At 53.8% G+C, this 12,686-nt stretch overlaps 2 protein-coding genes across 4 annotated transcripts in view; one reads left to right on the top strand and one right to left on the bottom strand.

The window, feature by feature from the left end:
- Positions 1-12,686, top strand: part of LOC137463965 (zinc finger protein 208-like) — a 1,270,300-nt gene that overhangs the window by 1,027,736 nt on the left and 229,878 nt on the right. The window contains exon 8 of the mRNA XM_068175306.1: positions 3,929-4,732. Within this exon, the coding sequence (XP_068031407.1) occupies positions 3,929-4,732 (804 nt within the window). The remainder of the gene's footprint in view (positions 1-3,928; positions 4,733-12,686) is intronic.
- Positions 1-12,686, bottom strand: part of LOC137463966 (zinc finger protein 271-like) — a 1,077,684-nt gene that overhangs the window by 1,036,178 nt on the left and 28,820 nt on the right. The window lies entirely within an intron of this gene.

Raw genomic sequence — 12,686 nt, 5'->3', positions numbered from 1 at the left:
CCCGGTCCCATTCCCAGTCCCTGTCCCCAGTCCTGATTGCTGTCCCCATTCCCAGTCCCATTCCCAGTCCTATTCCTGGTCTCTGTCCCCATTCCCGGTCTTATTCCCTGTCCCTGTCCCCACTTTGTGTCCCCATTCCCAGTCCCTGTCCCCATTCCCACTCCCTGTCCCCATTCCCGTTCCCTGTCCCCATTCCCATTCCCTGTCCCCATTCCCATTCCCTGTCCCCATTCCCGGTCCCTGTCCCCATTCCCATTCCCTGTCCCCATTCCCATTCCCTGTCCCCATTCCCGGTCCCTGTCCCCATTCCCGGTCCCTGTCCCCATTCCCATTCCCTGTCCCCATTCCCGGTCCCTGTCCCCATTCCCGGTCGCTGTCCCCATTCCCATTCCCTGTCCCCATTCCCGGTCCCTGTCCCCATTCCCATTCCCTGTCCCCATTCCCGGTCCCTGTCCCCATTCCCATTCCCTGTCCCCATTCCCATTCCCTGTCCCCATTCCCGGTCCCTGTCCCCTCTCACCGACGCCGCCGCCATCGCTCCAGCCCCCCCGGCCCTCACGTGACCGAGCAAACCCCGCGCTGCTCCCGCCGTATTTGCATAGCCCCGCCCCTCGGCCTGGCCCCGCCCCCGCCGGCTGCAGCCGCGTCCGGGCGCTGTTTGCTCCCAGTTCCCTCCCAGTGCTCCCAGTGAGGCGGGTACTGGGAGGGAGAGCGCTCCCAGCTCCTTCCCGGTGCTCTTACCATCGTTCCCAGTGCTCCCAGTAAGAGCGGTACTGGGAGGGAGAGCGCTCCCAGCTCCTTCCCGGTGCTCTTACCATCGTTCCCAGTGCTCCCAGTAAGAGCGGTACTGGGAGGGAGAGCGCTCCCAGCTCCTTCCCGGTGCTCTCGCCATCGTTCCCAGTACTCCCAGTAGCGCTCCCAGTGCCGGGCGGGGCGGGGCCGCTTTGGAACCCCCCCAGGGCAGAGCGCGGCTGCTTTTGGGTGTCGGCACCGCCCGGGCCGGGCTGGGAGCGGAGGAGGAGCGGGAGGGAGAGGAGGGAGAGAGGAGGAGGAAAAGGAAAGGGAAAAAGAGGAGCGGGAGGAAAAGAAGGACCAGGAGGAAGAGGAGCGGGAGGAGGGACAGCGGAGGAGCGGGAGGAGGAGCAGCCCCAGCCCCAACCCCACGCGGTTCCCCCGCTCGGGCCGCGGCTCCTGCGGCTCCGCCGGCATCGCCCCCCCAGAACCGCAGGGGAGCGGGGAGGGGGAGCTCGCCCCAAATCCATCGCGGGGTCTCCGGCAGGGTTGTTTGGCAGGGCAGGGGATGTTTGGGTCTTGCAGGACCCCAAAGCTGAGCCGGAAATGGCCCTGCAGGGACCTTGGGGGGTGCCACGTGGCGATCACCCGGTACCGGCAGGCAGAGGAGGGATATCAGATATGAGAAGGTCGGAGACCGCCCAGCCCCGAGCACCCTCAGCGCTGAGAGGGACACAGAGCCCCTGGTCCCCAGCCCTGCACAAGCATTCCCTGAGGGCAGAGGGATGGAGACACCCCGAGCATCCCCCAGGGTGAAGGGACAGAGACCCCGAGCATCCCCTGGGCTGAGAGGGACAGAGACTGCCCCGAGCACCCCCTGGCAAAGGGTGAGAGGGAGGGAGACCCCCCCAGGCATTCCCTGGGATGAGAACAATGGAGACCCCCTGGAGAATGGCCTGGGGTGACAGGGACAGACCCTGGGGAATGGCCTGGGGTGACACGGACAGGGACAACCCCCTCCAAGCCCCTCCCAAGCATCACCCAGGGCGAGAGGCACAGAGACCCCTCGAGCATCCCCTGGGGACCGGACAAAAAAAAACTTGAGTTTTTTGAGTTTTTAAACAGATATAAGAAATCAAACTTAACTCTGCATAAAATACTTGACGGATATTTGATTTTCCCACAAGTCACTTGTGATGGAAACGCAAACAAATCCCAAACATGAATAAACTGACAATAGAAGCAATTCTGTGGCAATTCCAAATTTCATCGGTTCCTGCACAGCTCCAGCTCAGCTGCTGGCAGGTTCTGATAAAAGAAAAGTGAAAATTTGTCCCAATACAGATTTTTAAAAGGAAGGCAAAGCTGTGTGTAGCTGTCACAAAGGAGACAGGGACAAAGAAAATAATGATTCTCACATTTGGCAAAGCCTCCAAGCCTGTGAATTCAGGAGTTATTTGGGAATTTAGACACTTGAGCTGGGCTTCTGGTAGGACTTTAATAGCCTTGTGTTCCTCACCTTGTGGTGAATGATCCTTGTCAGTCTCGCTGGTATCATTTGGTCCCTTTCCTCCAGTGATTTTAACAAACATTTCTAGGAAGGACAAATATTTTTGTCTAGGAAAACAAAATATTTTCTTGACACTGGCCACCCACAACAGCCATTTTCCTCATAAATTCTCCCAAAAGTCGCTCAGAGGAAGCTGCATTGAAGTTTCCAAGAGTTCCTCCAGAAAGAGCCAGAACCTCCTGAGAGGAGGGAACCATGCTGTTGTCAAAGGCACTTGGGGTCAGACATCAGTGCCCTGAACTCACTGCGCCAAAATAATGTCTCAGTCTGGTTAATAAAATTGTTAGAGAGATGCCTCTGCCCCAATTAAGGTGCTAACGAGACCAAATCCCAAGTGAATTTTATTGAACAGTAAATGTGAGGTAGAGAGAGAGAGATGGAAGAAAGAGAAAAGGGGGGAGAGCAAGGGAGTGACAGGGACAGAGACCTCCCCTGAGGTGGGGCAAGTGTGACATTGTCCCCTGTGTGCGTGGCCTTCCCAGGGTGGGGGTTTTACATCTGAGCCAGTTTGGGAAAGGGGGGTGGTGTTCACCCCCCACCCCGAGCGGGGATTGCCTCACTGTTTCAGGGTGCAATGTAAGATGTAACCCAAAGTATGTTTTCAGTCACCATCTTCATAAACTGTGATAAACAGGTGGGGCAGTGTTCTTTATCTCTTCCATGGCTCATCCCTGATAACGCCCTCCAGGGGCTATCTTCTGTTAATGGGCCATTGAGTGTCACTGCAGGACTGATAAAATTACATCATCCCATTGTGGGATGCTCCGCCCAGGGGGAGGAACCAAGCATTCCTACCTGGATATAATCTCACCCTTGCAACACCAGGACCACCTTGCCTACTGGATTCCCAGAAGACAAGAGCTCCATAACCACCACTGGACCTTCAGAGGAAGACCAGACCTTTCTACAGGATCACAGCTTTGACAGAATCACGATCATCACTCCAACAGGGCTGGAGCCACCATTTCATCAGACTGCTACCACCACCCTGACCAACGGGGTGTCAGGTTAAATCCTGACTCTGTCAGATTAAGCCAGTGTTTCTGTTTCATTGCCTTGATCTTAATATTCTTACTAATTTGTAATTCTGGCTTAGACTCTCCCCCTGGTTTGCCTTCAAACCAGTATAAAACTCATTGTGCTCATCCCTTGTTTTTCTCCCAAAACAGAATTTCCTATCTCCAAACCTTCACCAGATGGAGGAGGTAGCTGCGAGGAAGAAAAAGGAGGTCTGGCACCCCCGGGCAGCTGAGGAGGAAGTCAGTGCCCCTTTCCCCCCCTCTCCTGCTCCATCTCCCAGCCCAGCGTGGCTCCTGGCTGCAGGACAACGATGCTGTCGACGCCGTCCTGCCAGGGACGCACTGGGGGGATTCTCTTCCCCTTCCCTCTGGCATGGAGGCAAATCCCATCCTCTCCTTGTCCTTCCTCCCCCAGGGAAGGAGCTGAGGATGGAGACCAGGGAGGACAAATCCCCGCAGCAGAACCTTGTGGAAGAGGCCGTTTTGAGCAACTCCATATCACAGAAATCCAACAGGGAGGAAAAGCCCCGGAGATCCCGCAGGAGGAGGGGCTGCAAACCCAACCCAGGGTGCTCTGAGGAGGAAAGACCCACCCTGTGCCAGGAAGGTCGACAGAGCTTCAGCCAGAGCTCAGAGCTGGTGGTGCATGAGCAGGTTCATGATGGGGAGAAGCCCTACAAGTGCTTGGAGTGTGGGAAGAGCTTCAGGAGGAGTTTCAACCTGATCTGCCACCAGATGATCCACACCGAGGCATGGCCCTACAAGTGTGGGGAGTGTGGGAAGGGCTTCAGCTGCAGCTCTGCCCTCGTCATCCACCAACGCATCCACACGGGGGAGAGGCCCTACGAGTGTCCCGAGTGTCAGAAGAGTTTTCCGACCAGCTCCAGTCTCCTCCGTCACCAGCGGATCCACACCAGAGAGAGGCCCTATGAGTGTGGGGAATATGGGATGACCTTCAGCCAGAGCTCCAGCCTGATCTGCCACCAGAGGATCCACACCAGGGAACAGCCCTACGAGTGTGGGGAATGTGGGAAGAGCTTCCGCCAGAAGTCCCACTTGATCAGCCACCAGAGGATCCACACTGGAGAAAGGCCATACAAGTGTGGGGAATGTGGCAAGGGCTTCAGCCAGAAGTCCCAACTGATCATCCATCAAATGATCCACACTGGAGAGAGGCCATACGAGTGTCCCGCGTGTGAGAAGAGGTTTCCAACCAGCTCCCAACTCCTCCTGCACCAGCGCATTCACACAGAGGACAGGCCCTTCCGCTGCCCCGACTGCAGGAAGGGCTTCAAGCACAACTCCACCCTTGTCAAGCACCGGCGCATCCACACCGGGGAGAGGCCCTACACGTGTCCCCAGTGTGGGAAGAGCTTCACCCAGAGCTCTCACTTGACCAGACACCAACGGAGGCACCAGTAAGGAAAGCTCTGTGAGAGCCCGGACTGCAGGAAGAGCTTTGTGCACTGCTCCAGCTTCATCCCCCATGGGAGAAGCCATGTTGGGAAGAACCCTGGTGATCCATGTTCCCTGTGATCCATGCTGGGAAGAGATCTTTCCCTTCTCCTGCCCCTGCCAATGACATGGTGTGGGATCAAAGAACATGAGGGTCTGGCCATGGCCCTGTCATTACATTCACTCCCACCTCAGGTCATTGCCAGGGGCAGGAAAGGACTCTCTCTCTCTCTGTCCCCGAGGAGAAGGGTGTCCTTTCCAGGCAGAAGGAAATACATGGCCAGGAAGAGCCAGTCAGTTATGTTGTAGTTTTCCCTGTAAATATTTTTTCTTATCACTTCTGTTATCAGTATTTTTTGTGTTCCTGTTTGTTCCTTGTCTCCTTGCTGTTCCCAGTAAATTGTTCTCCTCCTAGCCCGGGATCTTTGCCTTTTGTGCTTTCCATTGGAGGCAGGAGGGCAGCGAGGGGCAGTGCGGTTTTAGCGGGAGCAGAAAATTGGGGAATCCCACTCCTGAACCCCAGCCCTTGGAAACTGAGCATTCCAGCTGGTCCCAGCCCTGGTGGCCACGGCAACAGCCTTGGGAACGGGTCCCTGGCTGAGGCTGTGGGAACCTCTTCACTCTGGTGCCCAGGGACAGGAGTGGAGGGAGTGGCTGCAGCTGAGTCGGGGCAGGCTGAGGTTGGATCTCAGGAAAAGGTTTTTGCCCAGAGGCTGGTGGGGCACTGCCCAGGCTCCCCAGGGAAGGGTCACAGCTCCAGGGCTCTCTGAGCTCCAGCAGTGTTTGGACACCGCTGCCAGGCTCAGGCTGGCATTGTTGGGGTGTCCTGTGCAGGGCCAGCAGTTGGACTCGAGGATCCTGATGGGTCCCTCCCAGCTCAGCCAGTTCTGTGGTTCTGGGATCCCATGGCCCTGGGGATGGGACTGCCAATGGTTGCCATAGCAACGGGCTCTGGCTCCAGGCCTGAGCTGGTGTCCATGGCAACCACCCCTGGCATGGGGTCTCCATGGAGCTGCCCAGGGATGGACCATAGCAACAGGGGCTGGTGATGGTTGCCATGGAAACTGACCATAGCAACAGGGGCTGGTGATGGTTGCCATGGAAACTGACCACAGCAACCGGGGCTGGTGATGGTTGCCGTGGAAACTGACCATAGCAACAGGGGCTGGTGATGGTTGCCATGGAAACTGACCACAGCAACAGGGCTTCCTGGTGATGTTTGCCTGCTAAGGATCAGATTTGTCACAGGCACTCAGAAGGGTTCCATGGGGAATTTCCAAGAGCCTCCAGGCTGCTCAAGAGCTGGAATGCCACAGGCAGAGACAGGGGCTCCATGGAGACCTCCCAGGGGTTTCTGGGGATGGTAAAGAGCCGTGTGGTCAGAGGCAGTCACAGCCATTCCATAGTGACATCACAGGGGACCTTGGGCTGCAAAGGCACCGATCTGTCACAGGCACTCACGGGGGCTCCACGGTGACATCCCAGGAGTCCCCAGGCTGCCAAAGAGCCGGGATGTCACGGGCACTCACAGGGGTTCCTGTCGTGGGCAGAGTGGGAGCTTCAGGCAAAAGCTTTATTTCCTTACTGGAGAAACTCCTGCTGAGTCATGAGGTGGAGAAATGATACTCAGCAGACACCATGGATCCTGAAACCCCTGCAGGACCCCCGGGCTTCTAAAATTCCTTCTAAGAAAGGAGACTGGGAGCAGCTGGATCCAATCCCACCTCCAAACTTTATCAAAGGTGTAAAAGATTGGACAGGTGGATTTGAACCTTAATGCAATTTATCCCACAGGATTAATGATGGAATGCTAGATATATTTATATAAATAGAGCTCTGATTGTTTCTGATCATGATTAGAAGAAAGATCCTTATCAGACTTATTTACTCCACAGTATAGAAGCTATAAAAATTATTAGAATGTAGTGCTCTGGGAACCAATTTTGACATCACCAGGGCCTTGCTGGAGTGGTTTGAGCCCATTGCAGGCAGAGCCTCCTGCTCCAGCAGGAACTGCTTTTCCTGTGCCAGGAGCAGGGCAGGTCCCGCTGCAGGAAAAGCCCCAGGCCAGCCCCAGCACAGGGAAGGCCTCGGGTACAAGGGCAGAGTGCCGTGCTGGGAGCTGTGCCAGGGAGAGCCTGAGGCACCAAAGGCGCCTTGGCAGCAGCAGCTGCTTGCAGGGCATGGCCAGAAGCCTCCCTTGGCAAGCCGGCCTGGTGGCCAGCACTGCAGAGCTGCTGCCTCAGGGCTCATTTCTGGCTGGGCTCTGGAAAGCTACTTCTGCTCCAGGAGCCTGATGGGGAAGCCATTGGCCCCAGCACCTTGGGGACAGGACATTAATGACAAAACTCTTCCTGCCAGCAGAGACAAGGCAGGGGCAGAGGAAAGGGGAGAGCCAGGCCCAGGGGACGGGGCTGGATTGTGGCAGCAGCTCTCTGGCCACAGAGAGAAACAGACAACTTTCCCAGACATGGTTCTGGGAAAGGCTGTGAGAAGATCAGAGAATAGAATGAGAAACAATTCTTCTCTTAACTTGCTGCACCTGGTGTTGTGAACATGTGGAATGTGTTATGGAGATTTGTTTACCAAAGGGTGGTTTCTTAATTAGCCAATGGTGATGGTGTTTTAATTAAAGGACCAATTAGGTCCACTTGTAGCGAACTAGGGTATAAAAAGTAGGGGTTTCTTACTAAAAGAAAATAATCAGCCTTCTGTGAATGCATGGAGTCTGTGTCAATTATTACCCAGCCAGGAACCCCTTGCACAAGCACTGGAATGGTGATGGCTGTGAGGTCACTGCCCCTGCAGCAGCCTGGCTGCCCTCAGCAGACATTCTGGCCAGAAGCATTGTGAGGGCACCCAGCACATCAGAGAATCCACACAACAGGAATTCTGTCCTTGGGGATGAGAGGGTTTCACTGGGCCAGGTTGCACAAGGCTCCTGCTCTTGGAGCATTCCTGGGATGGGAAATTCACTTCTCTGGAAAAACAGCTGCAGTTTTTTGCCATTCTCATTGTAAAATATTTTCTCCTTGTAACAAGTTTAATCCACCCTGGTTCACTTTAATGATGTGAGAAATGATGCTGACTTGTAAAAATTTAGAAGGTTTATTAAAAGCTTATCAAAATACAACAGAAGACTGAATAAGGATGTGAAAAATGAGGTTCAGTCTCCGGGTAAAATTTAAAACTTTAATAGAGGGCAATTGGAGACAAAGGTAATAAAGCAAAGATTTACGGCTGGTACTTGACATTCCACCAAGAGCACCCCTGCTATTTCAGAGACGCCCTTTACAGACCCTTTCTATTGCATCAGCCTACTGCATATCCATAAACAATGATGCCTATTTAAACTTTTCCCCAAACTAGTTTACATGTTCCAAGAACTATTTAGCACGTCTCCTCCTTGGGTCTGCCTTTTTAGAGCACGCACATTTCCTGGCTGTGGTTTTAGTCTGTTCTTGTTATCACCTCCAGTTTGGGCTTTGGTCCATATTTTCTACAGACAGTGGGTGCTGATAACTGGCATGTCAGCAGCAGAGGTCTCCATCATATGTTCACTGGATGCTATCCCAGACAAGCAGGCAGTTCCATTATCACAAGCATGACTGTATCAGCTATTTCACTACTGAGTTTAGTTAATAGCAGAAATAAAAACTATATCTTTATAGCAAAATTATTTTAACATTATACATATAGCATCCATTTCAATATTTTCAAAAAGCCAGTATTATAATATTTATTTATACATATTATATATGACCCTCTTTGCCAGAGTGCAGCCAGTTCTCTGAGCAAAGCAGGCCCCAGGTGAGTGTAGAGAGACAGGATGGGCTTGGGGAATGTGGAGCAAGGCTGTCCACACTGGGTCAGATCTCAAGGCACAGCTTCTCTGAGCAGGCCAGACCTCCTCAGGAGAGTCCCTGGGTCAGTATCCATCACAAAATGCTGCAATCACCTCTTCCCTAAAGAGAACAGTAATAAAATGCACTCTTTATAATAGAAATGCATCTTTCTTAGAAGGCTTTTGAAATAATTCTCCATAACTGCAGGAGGAAACCTTCCTAACCAGACCAGAGGGAAATCAAGGCAGAGCCATGGTTTGTTAAGACTTGCTTGATCCTAATGAGCCCCATGGTGCATTTGGAGCTGAACCCTGGAAGCTCAGGGCCCTGAGAGGAGATTAGACTTTGCAGAAGTCTAAGTCACAGTAATACCTCAAAGTTTCTTGAGCCATTAATGGGTGCCACTGAGGTCCATCCCCAATGCAGGCTCCTCATGGACTCCTTGGAGGAGAGAACTGGAGGCCAGGATGGCACAAAAACCTCTCAGAGACTCAAAATGGCACAAAAACCTCTCAGTGTGAAAAGGAAAATCCAAAGTAACTGAAAAAGTTTGAGTATTTCAAAGCATTAATGAGCCCCACTGAGTGTCAGTGCAAAGCTCTCAAGGGACTCGTTAAAGCAGATAATTGGGGCCATGATTGCACAAACCTCTCACAGAGTCTGGATCAAAAGGGAAACACCAAGTACCTTAAAAGAACTGAAGTACCCTGAAGCATTCATGAGCCCCACTGAGTGTTGCTCCTGACAAAGCCTCTCCAGGGACTAATTACAGCAGATAATTGGAGGCCATGATTGCACAAAGCTCTCAGAGACTCCAAGGCAAAAGCCAAAGCCAAAGTGCTTTGAAAAACCTGCAGTCCCTGGGAGCATGAAGGAGCCCCCAGGGCCATTCCTGAGCAAGGCTCCCCAGGGACTCCTTCCAGCAGATCCTTGAGGCCACTGGGATGTGGGCTAGGGGGGATGCTGAGGGCAGGACAAGGGGCTGACAGTGCCCAGCCTGGCTGGGGCTGTGCCAGGAGGCCCCAGTGCCTCAGGACAAGGTGTCTCCTGACAGCCCTTGATGGCACAGAGCCTGCTGTGCCCCAGGGCACCAGGACTTGGCTTCTCTTTGTCCCCACCTGTCATCAGTGCCTCCAGTTCTCTGCTCTGCCGGGGCCTGGGGACACTTTCTCAGTCGTGTCCCTCAGTGGGACCCATTAAAAGTCAAAGAAACTTTGGAGTTGGATTCTGACTTGGAGCTCTGGAGAGGTTTCTGCAGCTCCCTCTCAGGGCCTGATGTTCAGGGCCTGAGCACAAAGCCCCAGAGGGTCATTAAAGTCCTTGTGCTGTGTCTGTGCTGCTGAGCTGGGCCGGGCTCCTGGCCCAGAGGGTGATCCTGGTAACCAAGGAGAGCTTCAAAAGCACATTTCTCTGGATGAGCAGCTCTTCTGCCAGCCCAGCAGGGCTGGGGCACTGCCTGCAGCCAGCCCGGGCACAGCACAGAGGCACAGAGAGCTTCCATCAGTCAGGGCTGGGAAGGTGCTGAGAAGTGCCTGGGGCAGAATCCCTGGCAGCCCTTGGCACAGGAACCTCTGGCTGCAGGACAATGCAGCTGCAGCTCCTGGAGTGATCTCCTACAGCTGGAACATCCCAATGCCCACAGACCCTGTGAGTACAACTCTGAGTATTTCTGGTGCAGGGGAGGTGAAATGCTCTGACATGCTGAGGGGTTCTGATCAGTCATAGAATATATCCAAGAAAATGATTTTGATAAAAATGAGGCAATTTCCTAAGAATTTATATTCAGTTTCCTACTATTGGAGAATGGCAGGGAGGGAGGAATACATATTAACGGTTGATTAGGAATTTTGACAAGAGCCTGAGACATCTGAACTGTAACTTTTAGGGATCAATAGATTCACAGTAGATCCCTAATGTGCTTTCAGCCACTCTGCCCATGGACAGCACCAGCATCACCTTTGCTGGAGCCATCAGGCTCAGTCTGAGCAGTCCTTTCTCCAAGCTGCAAACAGAACTTGCCCCCAGCCAGTGCCCTGCAAACAGGCAGGGTTCTGTCAGGCCAAGGAGAGTGCACAGAGATTTGGGGTCTGTGAGTGCTGGCAGGGAGAGATCAGGCACAGGGAAACACCTGCAGGAGGAAAATCCCCAGGAAGCAGAGAGAAGATCAGGGAAGGAGAGAAAGCAAAACCCAGAAATGCTGTGTCAGGGAGAGTTTAGAGATGTCCAGAGGATCCCCTCCAGTGCAGCCCCTCCCTCTGAAGAAGCCCCCTCCCTCCTGTCCCCCCAGCCAAGCCTCTGCCCTCAGGGCCGGGGCTCCAAGGCGTGCAGCCCCTCCTGTGCAGGCAGAGCTGCAGCAGAGCCGTGGGGCAGCTCTGCAGCCCCGGGCCCAGTTCCCTCTGCAGAGCACAGGGCTGGGAGCAGCTGCCCGGCACTGGGGGCTCTGGGAGGGGGCACAGCTGGCTCAGAGTGACACAGCTGTCCCCAGTGCCCGGCTCTGGGCAATGCTGTCAGTGCAGCCAGGGAAGCCGCTGCATCTCCCTTCATCCAGTGCCATCAGAAGGACACTTGGAAGTCTCCCTGAGATTTCAGTCCACGCTGGGAGCTTCAATCCAGGGTGCAAACCTGTCCTAGATCATCTATGAGTTATAAGATTGATGGGGAAAGGCAGAGGTGTTGTGACACTGAAAATGCTGTTGGGTTGTTGAAATGAGCAACATGAGTCCTTGGCTAGAAATGTGGAGCTGGGCTGTGGTGGATCCATCTGCTCTCAGCAGTGCTTGGTGATATTTTAGAGAAAGCATGGGAAGGTGATGACCCTTCTCCTGAGAGAGGTTAAAGCCCAGAGAAACTCTGAACAGGTCAGAATGACAGACCATCTGCCCTCACTCTCCTCTCATCACTTTGCCTCACAGTTCTGTTCTGTTGCTCTGTTCTTCCTGGGGGCAGCAGAAATTCTGAGGGTTTCTGATATCCAAGAACACCAGCAGTGATATGGGGGTTCTTAAAAAGAAAACCTCAGAACTCTTGAACACAAAATGGTGTCTGTCTGTGGCACAGAGGAGGGTGTATGGGAAATGGATTTGATTTTGGTTACAGGTATCTCCTCTAACTGTTCTCTGTCCTTTCTCCATGAACAGGTCCCCATGTGCAGCCACAGCCAATGTCCAACAGCAGCTCTATCAGCCACTTCCTCCTGCTGGCACTGGCAGACACGCGGCAGCTGCAGCTCCTGCACTTCTGCCTCTTGCTGGGCATCTCCCTGGCTGCCCTCCTGGGCAACGGCCTCATCATCAGCGCCGTAGCCTGCGGCCACCACCTGCACACGCCCATGTTCTTCTTCCTGCTCAACCTGGCCCTCAGCGACCTGGGCTCCATCTGCACCACTGTCCCCAAAGCCATGCACAATTCCCTCTGGGACACCAGCACCATCTCCTACATGGGATGTGCTGCTCAGCTCTTTTTCTTTCTCTTGTTCATCTCAGCAGAGTATTTCCTCCTGACCATCATGTGCTACGACCGCTACGTGTCCATCTGCAAACCCCTGCACTACGGGACCCTCCTGGGCAGCAGAGCTTGTGCCCACATGGCAGCAGCTGCCTGGGCCAGTGGCTTTCTCAATGCTCTGCTGCACACAGCCAATACATTTTCCCTGCCCCTGTGCCATGGCAATGCCCTGGGCCAGTTCTTCTGTGAAATCCCACACATCCTCAAGCTCTCCTGCTCCAATTCCCACCTTAGAGAAATTGGGCTCATTGCTGTTAGTGCCTGTTTGGTATTTGGTTGTTTTGTGTTCATTGTTTTCTCCTATGTGCAGATCTTCAGGGCTGTGCTGAGGATCCCCTCTGAGCAGGGACAGCACAAAGCCTTTTCCACCTGCCTCCCTCACCTTGCCGTGGTCTCTCTGTTCGTCAGCACTGCAGCGTTTGCCAATCTCAAGCCCTCTTCCCTCTCCTCCCCATCCCTGGATCTGGCCCTGTCAGTTCTGTACTCGGTGGTGCCTCCAGCCCTGAACCCCCTCATCTACAGCCTGAGGAACCAGGAGCTCAAGGCTTCAGTGTGGACACT

Source organism: Anomalospiza imberbis, chromosome 33 (genome assembly GCF_031753505.1).
Source record: "Anomalospiza imberbis isolate Cuckoo-Finch-1a 21T00152 chromosome 33, ASM3175350v1, whole genome shotgun sequence".
NCBI classification, from domain to species: Eukaryota; Metazoa; Chordata; class Aves; order Passeriformes; family Viduidae; genus Anomalospiza; species Anomalospiza imberbis.
The sequence above is the reverse complement of the archived record's forward strand: the minus strand, read 5'-3'. Positions and strand labels throughout refer to the sequence as shown.